We start from the raw sequence: 22,217 nt of genomic DNA, 5'->3' as shown, positions 1-22,217 counted from the left end.
CAATATCTGATATGACTAACTTGTCCTAAAAAAAAATTCATTTCTAAAGAGCCATCCCTGGTTCAGATCATAATCTTTACTGTTGTGAAGATAAAGCATCTAACACCCAATGGAGGAGATACATGCTGCAAAATTTCATTGACTCTCGCCATAAGATTAAAAAAAAGCCTATGAGATTCATTATATCTAGGTATTCCAACAATGTTCTGTCGTATGGAGAATGTAAAGCTATGTTACCTGGATATAGATATTGGAATGCAATATCATAATAATAAAGGTTTGAGGATCTTCTAAATTTGATTGTCTGATACATTGTTTAAAGGATCCAGTAGAAGTAAGATATCCAAGCACGCTAATGAAAGATACTTGAATACTCCGGAATTTGAATAATAGGAGTATCTTAATGAGTCCAGAAAATATACTAATCATAAAACAGAAGAATCACAGCGAGGACAACCAGAACAGTGTCTAGAAGAGAGATGATGGCCTACCCATGTTTATCAAAGCATACATTTTCAACTTGTGATTATACTTGCAGAGACGTTTTTGGCATCAAAATAAAGAAATGTCAACAGTATGGAAGCACAAAATAGGAATTCAGAGAGGCTCACAAAATATTAGAAGGTTATGCAATAGAATCCCTCTGTTTGGCTTGTGCCAGTAACTCTTCTCTGACACGCTTGATCTCCATTTCCTTTTCCAATCTTTCTTGCTGCGCCAATTAAAACAAGAAACCATAAATCAAGTAAAGAGAGAACTTATAATCGAACACATAGGTTTTAAATGTGTAATGGAAGCCAACAATAGATTCAGTTCGAATGTATAACAAAACAAGCAGATTTTGTACAAGAACACAGCTAGGGCCATGTGCTTCTCACCATATACCTCACAGGCATACCATGGTAAGATAGCAGCAATTGGGAGTGCATTTTTGCTGGTTCAATGTTAGTTGGGTTTTTCTTTTCCTAATGCACTTAAAGAATGAAAATCCGTCCATCTTGGCACTATGGGACACCTCCATCAGGTCATGGTGCCTTCATCAAGTACTTGGGAAATTTGGAATGACAAGAATACAATAATGTCCAAAGAGCAGTTGGAAAAATTATTAGGAACATCAAAGAATTAATAATTAAATATGCACACCTTAAGAAAGAATTGTGTCTTATTCAGTCGAGATTTTCATAGGGATTGGAGAACCAACTCAAGGAGTTAATGGATTCCCTCTAAGCCCAATGTCATGATTCAACTTTGATACTAGTTCTTTTGGGAACCTGAAACTGGCCAGGGGTGGAGTGTTTAGGAATGTCAAGGGAGATATGATGAAGGCTTTCCTACGGTTTGCTGTAAAAGATTCAAATGAGACAAAAGAGAATGCTCTTATTACAGGTCTTTGAATTTTCACAAATGAAATGAGCCAAGGCTTTTGGTGGAGGGTATTTTGATTAACATGCTCAAGCGAGCTTCCCTACATGGCTTGGGGACCACAGAAACTTGCTTACATTATAGATGAGATTAACGACATTACCAGAGCTTTAAATATTTCCTTTGTGACCTGATCTTTCATCATGGCCTGTAACAATTTATTTTCATCCGTGGAACCAAGCATCTCATCTACCAAAAGTTGGCGTTCACCCAGTTGAAGGTGATATATCAGCATTATGACTGCGGTTCGAACTGTTAGAAATAGTTCTAGTTTAGCTCATCATTATCATATATTCAAGCCTGGTTGGGTACAGATGTTCTTTCCGAGTCGAGCCTTCACCAATGTCACAGGCACAAAGCATTGAGGTAAATTAACTTATTTGTACAGATGATGGAAATTTTCATAACTATTACAGTCGATAAAACTCTGGATTAATCCATCCATCTCTTGGTCCAGATTACTCGAAACACAGAAAAAATGTCTTTGCTAGAAACAATCAAAAGGACATATCAGTTTATACGTAATCCGAAGGGAGATTAAGTGTTTTCCGGACAAAAAAAGAAGGTGGTGATAGACTTATTTTCTAGTACTTAATATTCTATAATATTTCATATAAAAAGATGTCATCGGGAATATAAAATATTAGAACGCCAACTGTACGTACTTGGAACCCATCACATAAAGAAGACAACCATCAATAACGGTTTAAGAACATCAAACACCTGGTAAGATATGTTGTCGCCATGTTTGGAACAATCGTGGCTTTAAATTTCCATCGAAACCGACACGAAACGACCGAAATGTTTCCGTTTTCATCCCCACTAAAACGATAATGAAATCAAAACACATATCAAAACCAAAATTGAAAGTGCATTAGTAGTATGCTATATCAGTACATGTTAGATAACAATATTTATATCAATAGCATGTGAAATGTATAGCATGTAGTACCATGATTGTTCCAAATATGGCTACAACGTATGACACTAGGTGTTTGATGTTGTTAAACCATTAGGATTGTTGTCTTGCTCATGTGATGGTTTCTATGTGTGTATTTGCACTTATTCCAGCATTTCCTAAAGTTTCTCTTAAAGTCTCATTATTTGCATAGGCTTCCATATGGTTCTGCGATTTTACAAGATTTTCACCGAAATTTCCAACCGAAACCGAAATGTTTCCGTTTCCATGATGACCGAAACGGACACTCGAATCCATGGACAGTATGATTATTGAAGCTTCTAGCCCAGGAGAAGAATTCATGTTTGGAGTCTGCTTTCTGGTTGCTTACTCACTTCCTCTCTTCTCTTCTCCATCTCCTCCACTTTCTTTTTATTTCATTTGGTCGTCTTCACCCTACAAACACCATTGCCTCTCCTCAGCCCTTCGACTGCTCATCGTTCATCCTCACTACCGTTAAACAAGATCGCCTCCTCAGCCCTTTGACTGCTCACCCTTCATACTCACTACTGCTATTAATTACCCCTCAGCCCTATGACCGCCATATCTCCTCACTTACCTTGCCCATGCACCTAAACTTCACCCATGCACCCTGCCATCATACCAAAGCCGCTACCCTTTACAACCAGCGACTAGATTCATATTCCTCCAAGTCTCATGACCATTGTCCCCATACCTGAATCTTGCTGCCACCTTTCCCTGAATCTGAAACCTCACCCCCTGTTAAATTGTGAACCTTCACAGGTTCAAGAACCAGTTTAAACCTATAACCATCTAGTAAACAACCTGAAAACCCTTTCTTTTTTGGACTAATACCCTTCTAATAACTCCCTAACCACTTATAGTCCATACACATTGCACCCAATAACCCCTGCCACACTGTTCATTGTTTCACCCTGAAACCTTGCAAACTACCCTCCCATATTATTCATGAACCTAAATTAGTACTTAAACTTTTATTACAGATAATTTACAGAACATCTACAACCTATTTTATCTACACCATTCCCTCCTACAGAACTATGCATGAATAGTCCATTTGAAGTGAATTGTCTAGCCTTTATACTTCATCACCAGTCCCAAATACCTGACTTAAACCCATCGACGATCTTTCCCTCTACTCTAAAACCTTTACCCATTAATCCATTGACTGTTACAACATTCCAGTCACCTACATCAGTCGACATATACTTGACGCTTGTCAACCTATCCCTGACACTTGTCCAACATCCTTGACACCTATCAACAACCTTTTAACATCCAAACAGTCTCATTAGGGTCTGCCTTTTCCATCCTTCATCACTACGTTACCAATTGCTACACAAAGGAATAGAATGGTGAAACCTTGAGAATGAGACAGGTTGTCGGGTGGTCGCCAGCGATAGGGTTAAGATCTTACACAGATTAGGTGGACCTTGTTCTTCCTCAATTGGTTGGCTAGTTATTGCTCTGGGAATACGTGGATAAGTTGCACCGTTGAAAAAATAGAGTGGGTGCTTTATGACCATGTTGAATGGGATTTCATTGACTACATTTAATGTAGGATGGGTTTTAGACAGAAATGGTGTCGGTGATGGAGAGAGTGGAAAAGAAATTGGAAAACTAGAAAAAGAATGTATCCCTTGGGGGAAGAATCACGTTGTAAGGGCTGGGAGTCTTGTGAGGGGCTGGAAGTCCATGTTAAAAAAGAATTCTCTTGAAGAACTACGGACGGCTAAGTTGGTCTATCTGAGCATGCTTGAGGGACACTGTCCTTTGCTGGTCGGGGGAGATTTTCTCCCCTAGATAACCATTCTTACCCATGATGGTTGTTGTGTTCTTATTTAACAAGGTGGGTGAAAAAATGCTTTAGGTTCTTGATGCACTTCAAGGCATACATATTAACTCCTTGCTTTCTTCAGTTGAATGGTGTTTCTGTCGTTGGATGTCTTTGGAAGGTGTTGGAATATGTAATATGCCTAAGGTCATAATAGACTTTGTACCTTTTATTGCTTTAGTATAAATATATGAGTAAGGGGGAGATCTCTCTCCAACTTATTCATTTCTCTCTAACTCTTTCTCTCAACATGGTATCAGAGCCCTAGGGTTAGCGTGCCCTAGGGACCTCCATTGAAGACCCCTGTCTTCTCCTTCTCCACGCCACCACTCACCTCCAGGCCCTAAACCTCTCTCTCTCTCCACCCTATGCACCCCCCTCGCACCTCCCGCACCTCCCTTTTCCTCTCGGGCCACCCCCACACCCCTTCGCTCCACCCTCCCGCCCCTCCCTTTTCCCTCTCGGGCCACCCCCACCCCTCGCCTCTCACCCCCCCGTCTCTCTCTCTCTCCCCCCCCCCCCCTCCAATCCACTTTCTCCCACCCCTCCCTCTCCTAATCATAACCCTAACCCTAGCCCTATTCTTAACACTAGTGCCCTAATGCACTAGATTCTTATTTTGAGATTATCCTTTTCTCTTCTTCGTGGCTCGACCTCTGTGATTCATGGATTTCGTTTGGCATTGTGAGTTCGATGTATGCCCTCATTGGAGCCGCATGTAGTGCCCTCACCTTGCCTTAGTTTGCCCCTCCTATCATTTCTTATTGTTTTCTGCGCAGCGCCGTTGTCAGGGTAGTCATTTCCTTTGTTGTTCGTCATTATGGATCTTGTTATTGAGAATCCATTGACAGGAGTGGTTCCTGTAGTTAGTATGACACCCTCTTTGGCTTCTTCTTCTATCTCTGTGGATGGTTCCTTCCCGCATATGACTACTGTAAAGTTAGATGAGGCAAACTATGTTACTTGGAAGGCCGCTGTTGAAACCTATCTTGTTGCTCGTGACAAGGCCCATGTTATCCGCCGTGAACCCCCTCCTAAAACCGATTCCACATATGATCGGTGGGAACAGGATGATGCTCTAGTTCGTACTCTACTTTCGCAGAGTATGGCTCCTCACATCGCTGGTCCTCTAATGCTTGTCCCTACCGCCAAGCAGATCTGGGATCAGATTACTCTCCTTTACTCTGGTGTAGCCAACATTAGCCGTATCTACTCCACGTACTCCGAGTAGATACGCCTTCGGCGTGGTGATCTCTCCCTTGCCACTCACTACAGCCAATTGTGGCTCTATGTCAGCAACTTGATGTCTTCATGCCCCTCACGACAGATCTCACCGTTGTTGCTCGCTAGAGCACCAGATTCGTGTTCAGTACCTGGAGAGTTTAGGTCCGAAGTATACCCATCTCCATTAGCAGATTATTTAATCTGGATCTATTCCTTCACTCACAGAGGTTTACTCTCGGGTCAAACAGTGCTCTCTTGGTGATTCCTTGTCCTCCATCCTGTTGATGGCTTGGCTTTAGCGGCTTACAATAGCAGTAGTTGTCCCAATCGTGGTGGTTCCTCCTTTGGCCGTGGAGGCCGGGGCGGTGGCCGTGGATGGTCGTTTTGCACTCATTGTCAGTGAGAGGGCCATCACATTGACATCTGCTACACTTTGCACCCCGACCTTAAATTGCAACATTTCATTTTGAAATTAAAAATCAATATAATTGCAACATTAAATGCCTTCATACCAGTGTTTTAAAACTCGGCGACTCGGCTCGGAACTCGGCTGAGTCGACGCTGATTTCCAGTGGCCGCGTTTTGGAGTCCCGGACTCGGGAGTCCTAGGCGAGTCATGGCCATTTCGAACACAGATCTTAGTTTCTACTTAGATTTGGTTAATGGCCACGAATCTCGCCAGGTTCGTCACTCATAAACTCGTATTCCATCCTATCTTCAACATTCAAAAAAGAAAAAAAAAAGATAAGATTTTCTAGAGAAAAACATACCTAAAGCCTGTCCATCGTATCTGTCTTTTTGCCGGCCCTTTGGGTGCAGAAAAACCCTAACTCTCGAAGAAGAAGATGGAGGAGGTTCACATGAGTTTTTTTGTCTTGATCTGGATCATCTGATATACCCTAACCGCCAGTACTCAAAGCCCATTTCTCTTGTTGAAAGTAACGAGGAAAAAGGAAATGGATATATCCGGCCTCCTCCTTTACTTGGGACAGCCCTTATAGTGTAAAATAGTAGTCATAAATACACTAAAGTGGGCTGTCCCGAGTAAAAAACTGGGGTGTCCCTAATAAAACAAAGGGGCAAATACATCACCCAAAACTAATACATTATTTAATTATTTTTTTGGGCAGTGTAATGCTCAGTGAAGCGTCTATTCCAGCCTTACTTTTGCTTCTATCTTATCTCTACTTTCCCATGTTTGAATTTTTTTATTTATAGCTGTTCACAAATGAATCAGCTTCAACATAAAATGTACCTCGTTTTTGCTGCTGCTGCTTGTACAATATGAAGACAAGGATATAATTCTTATACAACCACTCTCTTTTGGTTATTTCAAAAGGGCTATTATGGTTGTTCAACACAAACTTGCTTTGTCTTATATACTCAACTAGCTGTTGAGATCTACTTGAAAATTATAATAGCTTTTGACAGCTAGTTAGACTCACCTCCACATGGCTAGATGATCTAAACCATTCATTTCTTGGGCCCTACTTAAATGGTTTGAATTTTTTTAATCTTTTTTCATTTACTTTTTTAATAAAAAATAACGACTTGGCCGCGTCAACCGCATTTTTGGCCACGTCAACCGCGTCCGCGCCGAGTCGACAAGGATTTTCTTTGGCCGCGTTCCGCGTCGAATCCGCATTTTTAAACACTGCTTCATACTGATAATGCAAGGGAATATTTTTTTGGATCGCATGGCTTTCAGGACTATTTGTCCAGTCGTAGCATCCTCCATCAGTCCTCTTATGTGTACACCTCCCAACACAATGGTGTCGCTGAGAGGAAACTTCGTTATTTACTTGAGGTAGCCCGTACTCTACTCTTTCATATGCGAGTGCCTAAGATGTACTGGAGTGATGCCATCCTCACTGCCGACTTCTTAGCCAATCACCTTCCCTCGTCAGTTCTTCGTGGTGACTCGTCCTTTGTGGTTTTGAACTCGGGATAGGATCCCTTTCCTCTAACTCCACGTGTGTTTGGCTGCGTCTGTTTTGTTCATCATCTAGGTCCAGGCCGTGATAAACTTGATCCTCGCTCCGAACGTTGTGTCTTCCTGAGATACTGTCGTATGCAGAAGGGGTATCTTGCTACAGTCCTAGCCTGTGTCTCTGGTTTGTGTCCGCTGATGTTACGTTCATTGAGTCCGAGGCATTCTTTCCTTAGGGATTGGAGCCTCACACTTCTCTTCTAGACTCCGAGGTCTCCCTTCCTCTACCAGTCCTGCCGGACTCTGTTTTGATACCATCTGTACCTGCACCACCTCCAGTTATGGATCCTCCCTCTATTGTCCCTTCGGGGGAGTCACTTCGTCCACCAACAACAAAACAGTATCAAAGACGCAAGCACAATGATGGACCCACGCCACCTCCTCTTGAACCGTCCTCTTCTCATACGGTAATCCTAGTCTCCCGTTCTCAGGTATCATCTCTCCCTTCCTCGGCTTTGGTTTCTGATTCTCCTATTGCATGTCGTACACGTTCTCACTCTACTGCATATCCTACCTCAAATTTTGTTTCCTATGATAATCTCACCCCTGCCTTCAAAAGTTGTCTTCTTTGTCCTCTATGTCTTTACCCCAGTCTGTGGCTGAGGCTCTTGCCCATCCTGGCTGAAGTGCGGCCATGGACCTGGAAATGGGAGCTCTTCATACCAATGAGACTTGAGATCTGGTTCCTCTACCATCTCATACTCGTCCTATTGGTTGGTGGGTATTCTCTATTAAATATCTGAATGATGGTACTGTTGAGTGCTTAAAGACGCGGCTAGTAGGGAAAGGATACACTCCGACTTTTGGTGTCAATTACACTGAGACCTTCTCGCCCGTTGCGAAGATCCCATCTGTCCGTGTACTTCCGTCTCTGGCCGTGAATCATGGGTGGGCTCTGCATCAATTGGATGTGAAGAATGCATTTCTTCATGGCTACCTCACTGAGGTGTGTATATGGAGCAACCTCATGTTGCTCAGGGGGAGATGTCCTCCTATGTGTGTTGCCTGTGTAAATCTCTTTATGGCCTCAAACAATCTCCACGCGCGTGGTTTGGGAGGTTCAGTGAGGCAATCATGTGCTTTGGAATGAAACAACGTGCAGTAGACCACTCAGTCTTCAGTCATCACTCCTCAGCTGGGTGCATTTTGTTGATCATATATGTTGATGACATTATCGTCACAGGTAGTGATTCACGAGGTATACAGCAATTAAAAGTCTTCTTGCAAAAAGAATTCTCCAATAAGGATTTGGGTCATCTCAAGTACTTTCTTGAGATAGAGGTAGCCCGTTCTTCCAGAGGCTTGTCTCTATCACAAAGAAAGTATGTTTTGGATTTGTTAGAAAAGACATGCAATATTGGGGTCAAACCAGCTTCTGTACCCATGGACCCTAATGTGAAGCTTGATCCAGAAGAAGGTGATTTGTTGGAAGACTCTAGCAGATATAGAAGGCTGGTCGGCAAGCTCATATATCTTATAGTTACTCGTCCAGACACATACTATAGGAGTAGTCAGTCAGTATATGAGCTCTCCAGATTGAAGGTTTCTCTGATGCGGATTGGGCTGGATCTCTAGCAGATTGGAGATCAACCACTAGGTACTGTACCTTTGCAGGAGGTAACCTAGTGTCATGGAGAAGCAAGAAGCAAGATGTCATAACTAAGTCCAGTGCAGAAGTGGAATACAAAGCAATGGCACACACAAGAACTGAACTTATTTGGCTGCTGCGTTCACTTCCATCTGAGATTGGTTTTGTTCCATCTTCTCCTTCGTAGTTGTACTGTGATAACAAAGCTGCAATACACATTGCTACCAATCCAGTCTTCCATGAGTGCACTAAACACATTGAAGTGGATTATAATTTTATTCGTCAGAGAATCCAGAAGAGAGAGATATGCATTGTGTTTACTCGGTCAATGAATCAGTTAGCCGATATGTTTACAAAGTCTTTAAGCAGGGCTAAATTGAGTGATATAACAAGCTAGGAATGTATGATATATACATTCCAGCTTGAGGGGGAGTGTTAGAATATGTAATATGCCTACGGGCATAATAGACTTTGTACCTTTTATTGCTTTAGTATAAATATATGAGTAAGGGGGAGATCTCTCTCCAACTTATTCATTTCTCTCTAACTCTTTCTCTCAACAGAAGGAATAGCGAGAGATTGCTAGGAAGGGTCGATATGAAAGGAAGCTTAGATGATGGTGGATTTCTATTAGGTGTTGGAGGAAGTCTGTACACAGTCTTTTTTGCCTTTTCTTTTTGGATCCTGGAGTATGCTCTTGGACCATCATACTATGTAATTTCGGGTGGGACTACTGGTCCCAGTGTATATTTCATGGTATGAATACAATAGTCATCTTTCAAAAAAAATAAAGGGGTGATGGCAAAACTTCAGTCTTCAGATTTCCTGCATGTCAGTGTTCAAAATCCCCATTTCCATTGCTAAGAGACTTGAAAAACTTCAAAGAGATTTCTTATGGGATGGAGACGAGGAGATGAAAAAGACTAAACACTTGATTGATTGGGAGGAAGTTTGTCTTCCAAGAGGTTAGGGAGGCCTAGACATTGGCAACATTAAATGGAGAAACTTTGCTATACTTGGGAAAGTGGCAGTGGAGATACAGAGAAGAAACACAGACATTTTGGAGAAGTATCATGGCATCTAAGTATGCTGACACCAACAATGTCTGGTCTAATATCACCCCAAGAATTGGAAAAGGCCCAGGCCTATGGAGAGTTGTAAGGCTTTTTCGCAGAAGATTCGATGAGGGAATACGGTTACATGTAGGTGATGGTAACAAATGGTTAGGGAACATACTACTATGGGAATTGTATCCTAATCTATTTAAAGTGGCTTCTAATAAATAAGCCAAAGTAATTTTCAAAAAAAGAAAAAGCCAAAGTTAAGGACATGGTCAATTGGTGCAACAATGGCAATGGAAAATCTTAAGGAACTTCAAAATGAATAAAGAAATGGAATTTCTGTAGAGTTAGTGGAAAAAACCAGCTACTTAAATATATCAGTCATATGAGGATAGAAGCTGTGGGATGTTAGAATCTAATGGTAACTTTACATCTAAATCGTTCTTCAACTGGTTATCGCACACTCCTTAAGGCAATAATAGGCGGGCATTGGCTTGGAAAGTACAGGTGCCTCCAAAAATTGCAGCATTTTGCAAGACTGCCATCGACAGCAACTTAAATACTTCTGATGACATCCAAAAGAGCTCCTTTAGACTGGCTGGCACACGTGTTTTATGACCATGATGAATCTGTTGATCATATTTTCCCTCTTTGCAGTTTTGAAAGGATGGCATGGACTGCATTGCTTAAATGCTTCGAGGTGAATTGGCTTTTCTCAATAGCCTGGTGAACCTATTGACAGGTTAGACATTGGAAAAGCTTAAAGGAAAAACTCTTTGAAGAATGAAGCCTCATGCTGTTATAACCAATGCGAGGAGCATAATAATAGAATTTTTGAAGAGTAAAGGTATCGGAACTGTTATCAACAACATCAAGGTTGACATCGTCATTTGGGCAAAGGCCATCGAACCATTGTGGTCATTCAATACGACAATAACCGTTGGAAATGGAAAGAAATCAATTGGGATACTTCGAATTTGTAGATGATAGTGGCAAGATGGTACCATTCCAAAAAAAAAAGAAAAAAGGAATAGTGGCAAGATGGAATCTTCCACCTCCCAATGAGACTAGGATAAATTTGAAGAATTTGAAGCTAGTTGCAAGATGGAATCCTCCGCCTCCCCATGAGACTAAGCTAAATTTTGACAGAAGCCCAATAGTAATCTAGGCCCGGCAGAAATAGGTGGAATAATGAGAGATGACAAGGGGAAATTTGTTAAAGTCTTCATTGGTCCAATTGGTCATACAGATTCCAATGAAGGTAATATAAAGGCATTATTCAAAGATCTGAAAATATACTGAGATATTATATTCAAAACCTTAGGGATTGAGGTTGATTTGGCGAACGTCATTCATTGGGATTTTGATAAGAGAGATTCTCAGAGGAATCAACCACAAAATAAGTTTCATACTTCAATCAGCTAATTCTTTAAACACACGACCCTGCAAAAAACCAGCTTTTTAGAGATAAAAATTATATCAAATACGTATCCCAATCCTTAGGAGTTTGGATTAGTTTTGCTCAGATGAGCATTGGGACTCTTCATCCCTGCTTGTTTTTTTTAATCTTTTCAGTTCAATAGATTAACATTTTCTCAAAAAAATTAATTGGTTAAGTAAACTAAGGGGATAATAACTTATCTTATATCGAGCAATTACAAAGGAAACAATTCCCTCAATGCATGGACTCTATAATGCGGCAAAAGGCCTCAACAACAAGGCTGACTACTAGGGGTGCAACTCGGGTCAGGTTGGATCGGGTTGAGGCCGACCCTAGCCCAACCTGATATAGCATTCTCTCAACCCTAACCCGACCCAACCCAACCTAAGCCTCGGGTTGAGGATGGTCAACCCCAACCCATCGAACTCGAAATCAGGTCAGGTTGAGTCGGGTTGGGTTCAGGTTCACGTAGAGCCAAATAGAAAAATACAAGAAAAAAGCATAACCCAAAGAAATCAAGATAAAATAAGATGGAGGCTGGGTTTGGGTTGGGTTGGGTTAGGTTGCCAAGGCCTCAACCATAACGCAACCCGGAATTAAATTGGGTTGGCTTTTACGAACCCTAACCCAACCCAAGCCGAGGAAATGCCAACCCAACCTGAGCCAAAATCAAGATAAATTAGAGGACGAGGTCGGGTTTGGGTTTGTCAGGTTGCCAAGGCCTCAACCCTAACCCAACCCAAAATTAAATTGGGTTGGCTTTTACCAACCCTAACGCAACCCAACCCGAGGAAATGCCAACCCAACCTGGGCCAAAATTGGGTTGAACCCGTCGGGTTCGGGTTGAGTGCGACCCAAGTTGCACCCCTACTGACTACTTCAATCCTTTTCGTTGCTGGATCTAGATGAAACTTGGCAATTTATTTATTTTTTTGACTAGATGAACTTGGAAATTATGTCCCTGTTTCCTAAATAGTCCACGCCAATAGTTTTGCCATAAAACAAGGTTCAGGTTGGGCTATGGTCTGCCCAAACCTAGCCTGATTTTTAAATGACCTTGGAAACTACCCAAAAACCCCTTCTAAACCAGGTCAGGCCTGATCAGCGTAGGCGGAGCGCCTTTTCTATTCAGCTTGACAACCCAAGCACAAGACAAAATTAGGCCCAAACCGAACCCAAATAAGGCCATACTCTATGTTGCATGGATTCGTGTATGGAGTGTGGAGAATCGCGTATCGAGACATTCCGACATGGATTTGCAGTTGACACGCCCGGATTTGTATGGGAGATGTGTCCCGTAAGAAAGCATATCAAGCCAGCGAATCCGACAAGTATTAGTGCGATTTTTTAGTCGAATCCCCTCCCATTACGCATATGTTACTTAAAATAATAGATTTAACTGGGAAAGTCCGGATGGTATATATCTTTAGAATCAAGAAAGAATAGAAATATGCATCAGAGACTTCTTTTCTTTCCATTTCAAAGACATACTTTTCTTTGTAAAAAAAAACCCCTAGCTCTGCTAAGAAAACCCATAGCACTTCTCCTTCTTCACTCGATCTCCCTTCCCATCTCTCTTCGGCCACTCAATCTCCCGTCCCTCCGCTTTTCGTCCCTCTATCTCTCTTCCTCCCTTCTATCCAGAAGAGCTCCCAAAGCTTTTCCCGTGAAGAAGAAGAACTCAAGGTATGTCTCTATTTCTTATCCCACTCTCTACCCCTTTCATTTTTTGTTTCTTTTCTCTCTTTGTTTCTCTTCCATACTTCTGTAAACTCTCTCTCTCTCTCTCTCTCTCTCTCTCTCTCTCTCTCTCTCTCGGCTTCACAATAACACAATTTTTCTAAACCTTCTCTGTTTCGATTTTTCACAATCACAACCACACGATTTTTTTCAAGGCTTTGCTCGTTTTAGATATTTTAAAACAGATTGTGAGTCCAAAACAGATCACTGGACTCAACATCACATGATTTTTCGTTGGACTCAAAATCAGGTTTCAAGGCTCTGTATATCCATAGAATGCACTTCACAGAATTCTTTTGAAAACTGATGTGTTGAGTAGTTTTTGTCTTCTTGAACAGATCCTTCTACAAGCAGTGTAAGGGCATTCACTTCTCTGTTTCGATAAAAAAAATTTCTGCAAATCATCTCTCTGTTTCTCCTCCAGGTATAGTGTCCTTTGCATGTGTCATCGTTTTGAAAACTAAGTTGTTAAGTTCTTTACAATCCTATGCATGTTTAATACCTGGCTGACTTTGTACAGCCAAAATAACTAGTTTGTATGGTCATTTGCATGCTTAAAACCTGGCTGGTTTTTTACAGCCCAAATAACTACTTTTGGCAGTCCTTTTCATGCTCTCTCTCTCTCTCTCTCTCTCTCTCTCTCTCTCTCTCTCTCTCTCTCTCTCTCTCTCTCACACACACACACACACACACATACACACATATTTAATTAATTTAATAAAAAATGCCGAATCCGAATCCTGGTTTTTTGGGTTAGCTGAATCCGACACCCCGAATCCGTGTCGGATTCCGACACTCGAATCCGAATCCATGCAACATAGCACTCATTTGAAACCCTACCTAACCTTACTGACGACAAAATCAAGCAGAAGAAAAAAACTGTTTAATGCTACATAAATTTCAATTGTTTAAAATAAGCACCTAGTTGCATTCCCATTAACAGACATCATGAAAAACCTTTGCAACTGAAAAAGAAGTGTGACAACTCTCCTGGTTTTAATCCTTTAATCCCTAGCATTCCATGTTTGCAGTTAGGTTCTCTCATTTTTAGGCACCTGCATCAACCATTCAAACACATTCTCTGATTTTGTCACTTTGTTATTCAGGCAATGCATGTAACTATAGCAAGTAACTTGCAAGACGGGACACCTCATTGCATAGTAAATCATCTTCTTCACCATATACAACCCCCATCACCAGACATGGCTCACCAATTAGGACAAGCATTAAATTTTAACCCATCCATTAAGAAGTCTACCCAGGTTCAGCCCCAACTGATACAATTCCCAAACCCATTCCAGTCACAGCCAAGTCCTTAGGGTTTCAAAATAAGCCACTATTTTGAAACTCCCTCCCCCAAAAGCACGTCATTATAACCATAAGGGTAGACAAGGTATTCACTATCTCACAAATGCACTTGAATGCCCAAGCCTGGAAAAAAGACAATCTCCCCATATAAAAAATGGAGGGATGCAAAGCCCCCCCCCCCCCCCCCCCCCCCGGGGGCAATCTTTTAAGTGATTGGATGGAACATAGCCACATAGGGACATCCTAGCAATGTAATTAAAATCCAAAATAAAAAATTCATGTGGAGACATGATTATCCAAATCATTTTACTGGCAACTCTTACACCATTTCCATAACAATACAGCATCTACTTCTCCTCAAAGGGGTCTTAGCCTCGCTGCCTTAGCTTCTTCTTCTTCTAATGAAAAACAACATGGTTATGCCCATCTTAATATCTGTGTTGAATATGAAACCCAACACCTGTTAAACCAATCAGAAGTTCAAACTTGCGCTCACAATCAACCTCAGTTTCAACCCAGTGCATTATTCAATAGCATATCGATGAGAAGAGTTACCAAAGCAGTGGGTAGAGTAAAGTTTCCAAATTTGAGTGTGAACGTACATAATAGAATATCTAACAGCTGGGAGCAGAAACCAGGGAGTAGGAATTCCCAAGAACTGAGGAACGCACATTCTCAACTCAACTCAACTCAACTCAACTCAACAAAGCCTTTGTCACAAACTAGTTGGGGTCGGTTAAATGAATCCTTTAGAAAAATTTCATGAAGAAGGAATCTACCCGGCTCTAATCCTGGCTCTAGTTGGGTTCTTCTACGTGGATCATTTTCTTCCATTCCATCCTATCCAAGGTCATGTTCTCTGTTATGTTCCTACCTATCAAGTCTTTCCTCACTGTTTCTACCCAAGTTGTTTTCCGGTCTGCCCCTACCTCTTGTTACTCCATCAATTTGGCACGAGGAACGCACATTAGTAACCTAAAAGTCCCAATAAAAATCCACTCTGATAAGGTGTTGAAATTGCTTAATCTCACTCTCCATGCTAGCGATGATCAAAATGACTGGTTAAGTATGATTCAAGAAACTTGTTAAACGCAGGGAGCAAAGCAATTTGTTCCTATGGAGAGCAAATCTATGAAAAACTCCTATACCTCGTTACAATCCTTACCATCCACAATCACTGGTTTGGAAACATAAAAAAAATCGGTATCAAGATTTTCTATGAAAAGGGTTCCTCTCGTTTCTCCTAAAACCCCAACATCTGCCCACATATAATACCTAGATCGCAACAAACTGCATACAATTTACCCATATAAAAAACCGTAATAAAGAAAAGGGAAATAAGAAGATGGATAGAGGAATTAAAAGTAAAACAGCAGCAGTGGAGGTTTGAGAAGAAGAATTTAATAAAAAAAGAAAAGAGGGCTAGTGGGTAAAACCTTTTCGTCTTGGTGGAGAGCAATCCAAACATGGAGTTTGTCCATGGATTGCCAAAATACGAAGGCACCCAGCGTCATCGCGAAATATGTTGCCACCTTCACCATCTTCCCTTTCTCCAAAAACTCTGCTCTTGTTCTTTTCTTTTCTTTTTTTTCTCGTCCTGGTTTCTGGTTTCTACTGGGGCTGTCAAAGGTAAGGTAAAGAAAATGGGCTAAGATATAGTAACTCGATAGAAAAAGGAAAAATTGTCGACTGGTGACACAAAAATGCCAAAATAGTGAATGGGTGACACCTTCTGATATTTTGTGATATTTTGTGAACGGAGGCCATTTTACCTTTTCTGACATGGCCTTTTACATAAATACCCTCAAGGCAAAAAAAACAACTTACAGTATAAATTTCTCTCTCTTACTTTTCACCTACCAAAAATGACCGTCAACCTCTTCCAGGTTTCTCCATTAACGTCTGAAACTGAGGAAGGGTAATAAAGGTGAGTAGCTTATCTACTCTCTTAGGATTTGTGGTTGTATTAATGTGTTTGAACCATGTCATTATTGTGGGTAATAACCTTGTATTTATTTTGCTTGATAACCCTGTCTTATAACCCTTTCAAAATGGTTAGTTAGGGCTTCTGCTTCAAGTATCTCTGTAATCCTGCTTTATAACCCATTTATTTACCAGATAAACACTTGGTACACCCCCGGAGAGGCTTGGTAACCCCCTTGGAGAGTGTTGAAAAGCCCTTGTACATTGTTGGTAACTCCCCTTCTATGTACTTGGTAATCCCGTTAGAAACTTGAAAACCCCCTTGTGTAGAGAGTTGAAAACTCCTAATTTGCAACTTGATTACCCTTTACAGAAGCCTCTGTAAGGACTTGAATCTCTCATTAGGTAGCTGATAATCTCTTAGAACACCTTGTGGACTGACTTTCAAACCCCCATTGAGGTAGTAAAACCCCCTTTAGAGTCCATAACCCTACTTATGAACTTGGTAACCCATTGTGTATACTTGAATACCCCTCAAGAAGATATGAAGATCCCCTTTTAGCAACAACTCTGTTTAGAACCCCTATTTAGAATTTTATAAAAATGTCTGAAACAATGGTTTCTCTTCTTTTACACTATGATGGAGATTTGAAGGATGATGTTTCTTGGGAATACGTCGGAGGGAAGAAGGCATTGTTATCTGTCAGCCGCGAAATCAATTTCGACGAATTTGAAGCTGCAATCCGAAGAAGGATTGGTGTTATAGAAAGGCAGGTTTTACTATCGATAAAATGTCGATATGTTGTGGATCCATATATAGTCACTTTAATCGACGTCGATGATGATGATGTCCTCCAAACAATGTTAAGGATGTTTGACAGATACATGTTCAATTCTGTGATGATATACATAACTAAGAGCATAAATGAAAAATGTATTAATTCCTTGAATTCGTCAATGCTTCCCCCAAACAAACTATGCACTAGAAGACCTTCTCTTAATCGTAGCATTCATTCTACTTCGATTCCGTCCCAAAAATGTCTTCGTTTTGAAGTGGACTTGTAAAAAGACTACGAAAGTGAATTTGATGGGAGATATGTAAGTGAAGAGATCAGAGGTGCTTCAGCAGAACCTGTCATAAGGTATTGTAGTTCTTTGGCAATGTTTGAATACTTCCATATTTCAATTTATAATTCGTATGGATCCAACTTGATTATATATTGCCGAACTATGCAGGTCTAAAATTGACTTAAATGAAACATTGGCAAATGATTTGTATGGCAACCATGTTAGTGAAGGTATCGATGACTTCCAAAATGTGGGAGATCTTGAAGTGGACTTCAGTAATGTTTTTGAAGACGGTTTCTGTGTGAGGGGTTTAGATTTAGAAGAAGAAAGAAATGATGATGATAATGACAATGGTAGTGATGATGATGATGATGAGGAGGAGGAGGAGGAGGAGGAGGATGATGATAATGACGATTATGGAAATATTGGTGTTAGTCCATGCGCTCAGCCTTTCAGTGCGGATTCTCCTATCAGAGGGGGTTCTCCTATCAGAGAGGGATCTCAACCGGTTCCGATTGACAGTAGTCGGCCAATGAAAGCAGATGGGATGTTTGTTGGGGACCATGATGTAGATACTAATAATCTTCAGTTTGAGCAATTAACGGTTGGGGCAATATTTTCTAATATGCAACACTTCAAAAAGGTTGTCAAAGAGTACGCTATTCGGCAGAGGTTTATGTTTGTGAGGTCAAAGTCAACACCGAAGAAGTATGCCGTTCGATGCAAGGTAGAGGGTTGCAAATGGCGTATAACGGGTACTAATCATATGACCTGTGTGTTAGTGAAGTCGTTTGTCCCCGACCATACGTGTAGAACTAAATTAAGGGGCAATGATCACCCTCTTGTCACAGCAGCTTGGGTTGCTCAGACATGTTTACGCTTATTTGCTTGCCCAGATGATGTGAGGACGAGGATCATACGAGAATATATCAAGATGCATTGGGGTATAATTATAAGCTATTGGAAAGCGTACAACGCGATGAACATCATACTTGAGATTAAGTGTGGGAATGTGGAGGACTCTTATCGAATATTGCCTGCACTTACAGTTCAGATGATGAGAAGAAATCCCGGCAGCTATATGCGTGTTTTCAGAGCCAGAGATTTACGACCTAGGGGAGATGATAGATTTGTTCGCTTATTTTGGACATTTGGTCCCAGCATACGGTCTTTTCATCGACCACTCAGGCCTATAATTTTGGTTGATGGGACACATCTGCGAGGGAAGTATCTAGGAATCTTATTGATTGCAATCGGGGTCGATGGTAACAACGCTTTATATCCATTAGCATTTGGGGTTGTTGAGACGGAGAACGAAGATAGTTGGAGGTGGTTTTTTATGTTGCTGAGGCAGTACGTATTGGCAACGGAGATGAACATATTCACCATATGCTCCGATCGACAGAAGGGGTTGTTGCAAGCAGTGCCTAATATATTTCCCAATTCTCATCATAGTTATTGCATGCGTCACCTCGCCGCCAATTTGTGATCCGAGTTCAAAGATGTTCTACTTGAGAGATTATTTTGGAAAGCCGCACGGACTTTGAGAGAGAGTGTGTTCAGAGAAACAATGGATAAGATTAAGGTGAGGAATGAACGTGCACACAAGTGGATAAGTGACATTGCGAACGAACACTGGGCTAGTTTTTATTTTAAGGGGGATATGTATGATGTATTGACTACAAATAGATCGGAGTGTTTCAATGCTGTCCTGAAGGATGCGAGAAGATTGCCGATTGCATCATTGGTAGAGCACACTACATCAGACTACAGACTTCATTCAAAAGCGTCAGAAATTGGGTCATAGTTGGTAAACAAAGTTGACTCATTATGCAGAAGAACGTATAACATTGGCGAGAGAAGAGAGCCGCCAATATACAGCTTATCGAGTTGGGGTTCATGAATATGAAGTACGGTCGCTTGAACATACAGATGGCGTAAACTTGGAACTTCGCACGTGCAGTTGTCGTGCATTCCAAACATTTGGACTCCCTTGTGGACATGCCATGGCAGCCATTGGCATCACAGATTTTGATGCATACGATTACTGCGAGAAATGATTTCATGTAGAGAGATATCGGGATACTTACGCTGAAGTTTTGCACCCGACACTAGACAGGACCCAATGGAAATTAAATCCCGAATCCTTGATGACAATATTACCGCCGATTGCAAAGCGACCACCGGGAAGGCCGCGTGCGAGAAGAACCAATCGCGAATTGAAAGGTGGATTACATTACAAATGCACCCGATGTAGACAACTTGGCCACAATAGAAAAAGTTGCAAAGAACCACCCGTGGTAAGACAACAAGTTGACCAAACTGCTATTGGGCCTTCTGCACCCATACTCAGTAGGTCGGGCGTACCTTGTCAAGCTCCCTTCTTTGTGTAAGGGTGTAATTGAATTTTTTGAATGTTCTCAGATATTGTGATGACTTCTTTTTTGTTATTTTGTAAAGAATGATTGTAATTGGAACATCAATACATAAACAATTTTTTGGATATAGATATGCTATTTGTTCTCTATTTAGTTGTCGCTCTCCTACATCTAGACCATGAAAAGGGACTTATCAACAGTCAGAATTGGATTACCAGCACAAACAATAGGATTATCAACCAATTCCCTAGGTTGATAAAGGTACTTGATGTTGGGATTCAGGTTATCAACTCCCTCCAAATAGGTCATCAACCAATCGGAAGTGAGGTTATCAACATACAAAATGGGATCATCAACCCATGCCCTTGGTTGATAAAGGTACTTGAATGTTGGAATTCAGGTTATCGACGCCCCCAAAATAGGTCATCAACCAATCGGAAGTGAGGTTATCAACACACAAAATTGGATCATCAACCCATTCACTTGGTTGATAAAGCTACTGGAATTCAAAATCCAGGTTATCGACCCAAATAAGGGTCACCAACCATTTTCCAGGGGAGATAAAGGTTCTGGAATTGAAATTTAGGCTTACCAACGTCCCATTTTTTGGGTGATTGATCTTGGAAAGTGGGTTATCAATCTAAAAATGGGTCACCAACAATTTTCCAGGCTAGATAAAGCTTCTGGATTTGAAATTTCGAGTTACGAACCTCCCTTTTTTTGGGTGATTGACCTTCGAATTTGGGTTACCAACCCAAAAAGGGTCACCAACCATTTTCTAGGAGAGATAAAGGTTTTGCTCTCAGAAACACAATATAGGACTGTAGAAAGCTGTGTACCTAACCTGTAAAAATACACATTTTAACTTCAAACACACATCATATTCTGTTCACAAACACAAACACACATCATATTCTGTTTTAATTTACAACTTCCCTAGTCATTGAATGGAGTTACTTTTAAGGTAACTACGAATGAGATAGGAATACTAAGAAAAATTCGAAAGTTTTAAGTTTGAACCCACCCATTGTTCTGCTTTCGGAAGCCATCCATCTGTGAATATTGAAAGTCATCGATGTTGCAACCCCGGCCCTTCAAATATTCCTTCATTAATGCTACCTGAATTTAAGACAACGAAGGAATATTGAGTGTTATACATATGGAAGTAACTTTAAATGTTATAGAAGATGTTAATTTACTTACAGTGGGAGATGCTCGCTCCTGAAATGAGTCCCCATCCATTGAGTTGAACTCGACCATCTTTTTATTCACCATATCAACAAGCACAAGAGCCTAATGAAAGTCTTGACAGCATGGGATTAAAAGCATCCCAATATCTTCTAACGGGATATGGTCAAGTGTACGATGCAATAGCTCGTTCGCCAACCGATCGGAGTCCAACTTATTTTTGTCATCCATTGAATCACGCCCTGAAGTCTTATATCCCTGTACAATGAAATGAATTTTGTGGGAACACTAAATGATGGATAAGTTGTAAAGTAACATGTATAGCTACAAAAAAGCCTCTTACATGTACTGACGAAGGAATATATACAATCCGTCCAGTCAAGGCATTGCTGGAGGCGCACAAATACTTTCCATATACATCCAACACCTACAACTAAAAAAAAAATCTTAATTACCTCAACCATGGCTACTGAAGACAACACTTAATTTAAAAAATGACACTTACTTGGCCACTGAGGACTCCTTTCAGGTTCCACAATGTTTCGAGATCCTCGGCCAAGACTTTTACCCCGTCAACGGTCATGAGAATACGACTGCAAAAATATACAAAGGTTAGAGGAAGCAAGTATCTAACTTTGAATAATGGTTAATTGAAAACAAGTGTACTTGCCTTTGGTCTTATTTTTTCAACTTCTGAATGAGATCAGTTCGCCTCCGTGTTACTTTCTTCGTTGCCCTCTCACTTTTTTTCTTTGTCACTGGGGGTATTGTATAGGGGCTATTCTTGGCGTAGCTTGGTTTCCTATCCCTTGTCTAATTTTTCACTCTCCTCTCAATGCTCCCTAATTTTTTCGTCCTCTTCCTCTTCTCTTTACCCTCAGGGCTATCGAGAATGGTAACAACATCTGACGCTCCTGTTACAACTGCTTCATTTACGAAGCCAACATCTTCACCCTGACTCATCACATTTATGACCTCCATTGCCAGTCCACCACTGACAATGTTTGATGTCTCCATAGTCAGTCCATGTAGACACCCTCATTTTGCTACACTTCAACCGACAATAACCTAATATATTGATCCATTCAATTTCACTGGTAAAATATGCATCC

At 41.0% G+C, this 22,217-nt stretch overlaps 1 protein-coding gene across 1 annotated transcript; it reads right to left on the bottom strand.

The window, feature by feature from the left end:
* Positions 1-363: 363 nt before the first annotated feature.
* LOC143862516 (uncharacterized) lies at positions 364-16,197 on the bottom strand. The gene is made up of 2 exons (XM_077373580.1): positions 15,985-16,197; positions 364-712 (listed from the first exon to the last, which is right to left on the bottom strand). Exons 1-2 carry the CDS (start codon positions 16,087-16,089, stop codon positions 626-628), a joined length of 192 nt encoding a protein of 63 aa, XP_077229695.1. The 5' UTR covers positions 16,090-16,197; the 3' UTR covers positions 364-625.
* Between the last annotated feature and the right edge of the window lie 6,020 nt (positions 16,198-22,217).

Source organism: Tasmannia lanceolata, unplaced genomic scaffold (genome assembly GCF_043159265.1).
Source record: "Tasmannia lanceolata isolate RefF3 unplaced genomic scaffold, GAP_Taslan_0.1 ptg000037l, whole genome shotgun sequence".
NCBI classification, from domain to species: Eukaryota; Viridiplantae; Streptophyta; class Magnoliopsida; order Canellales; family Winteraceae; genus Tasmannia; species Tasmannia lanceolata.
The sequence above is the reverse complement of the archived record's forward strand: the minus strand, read 5'-3'. Positions and strand labels throughout refer to the sequence as shown.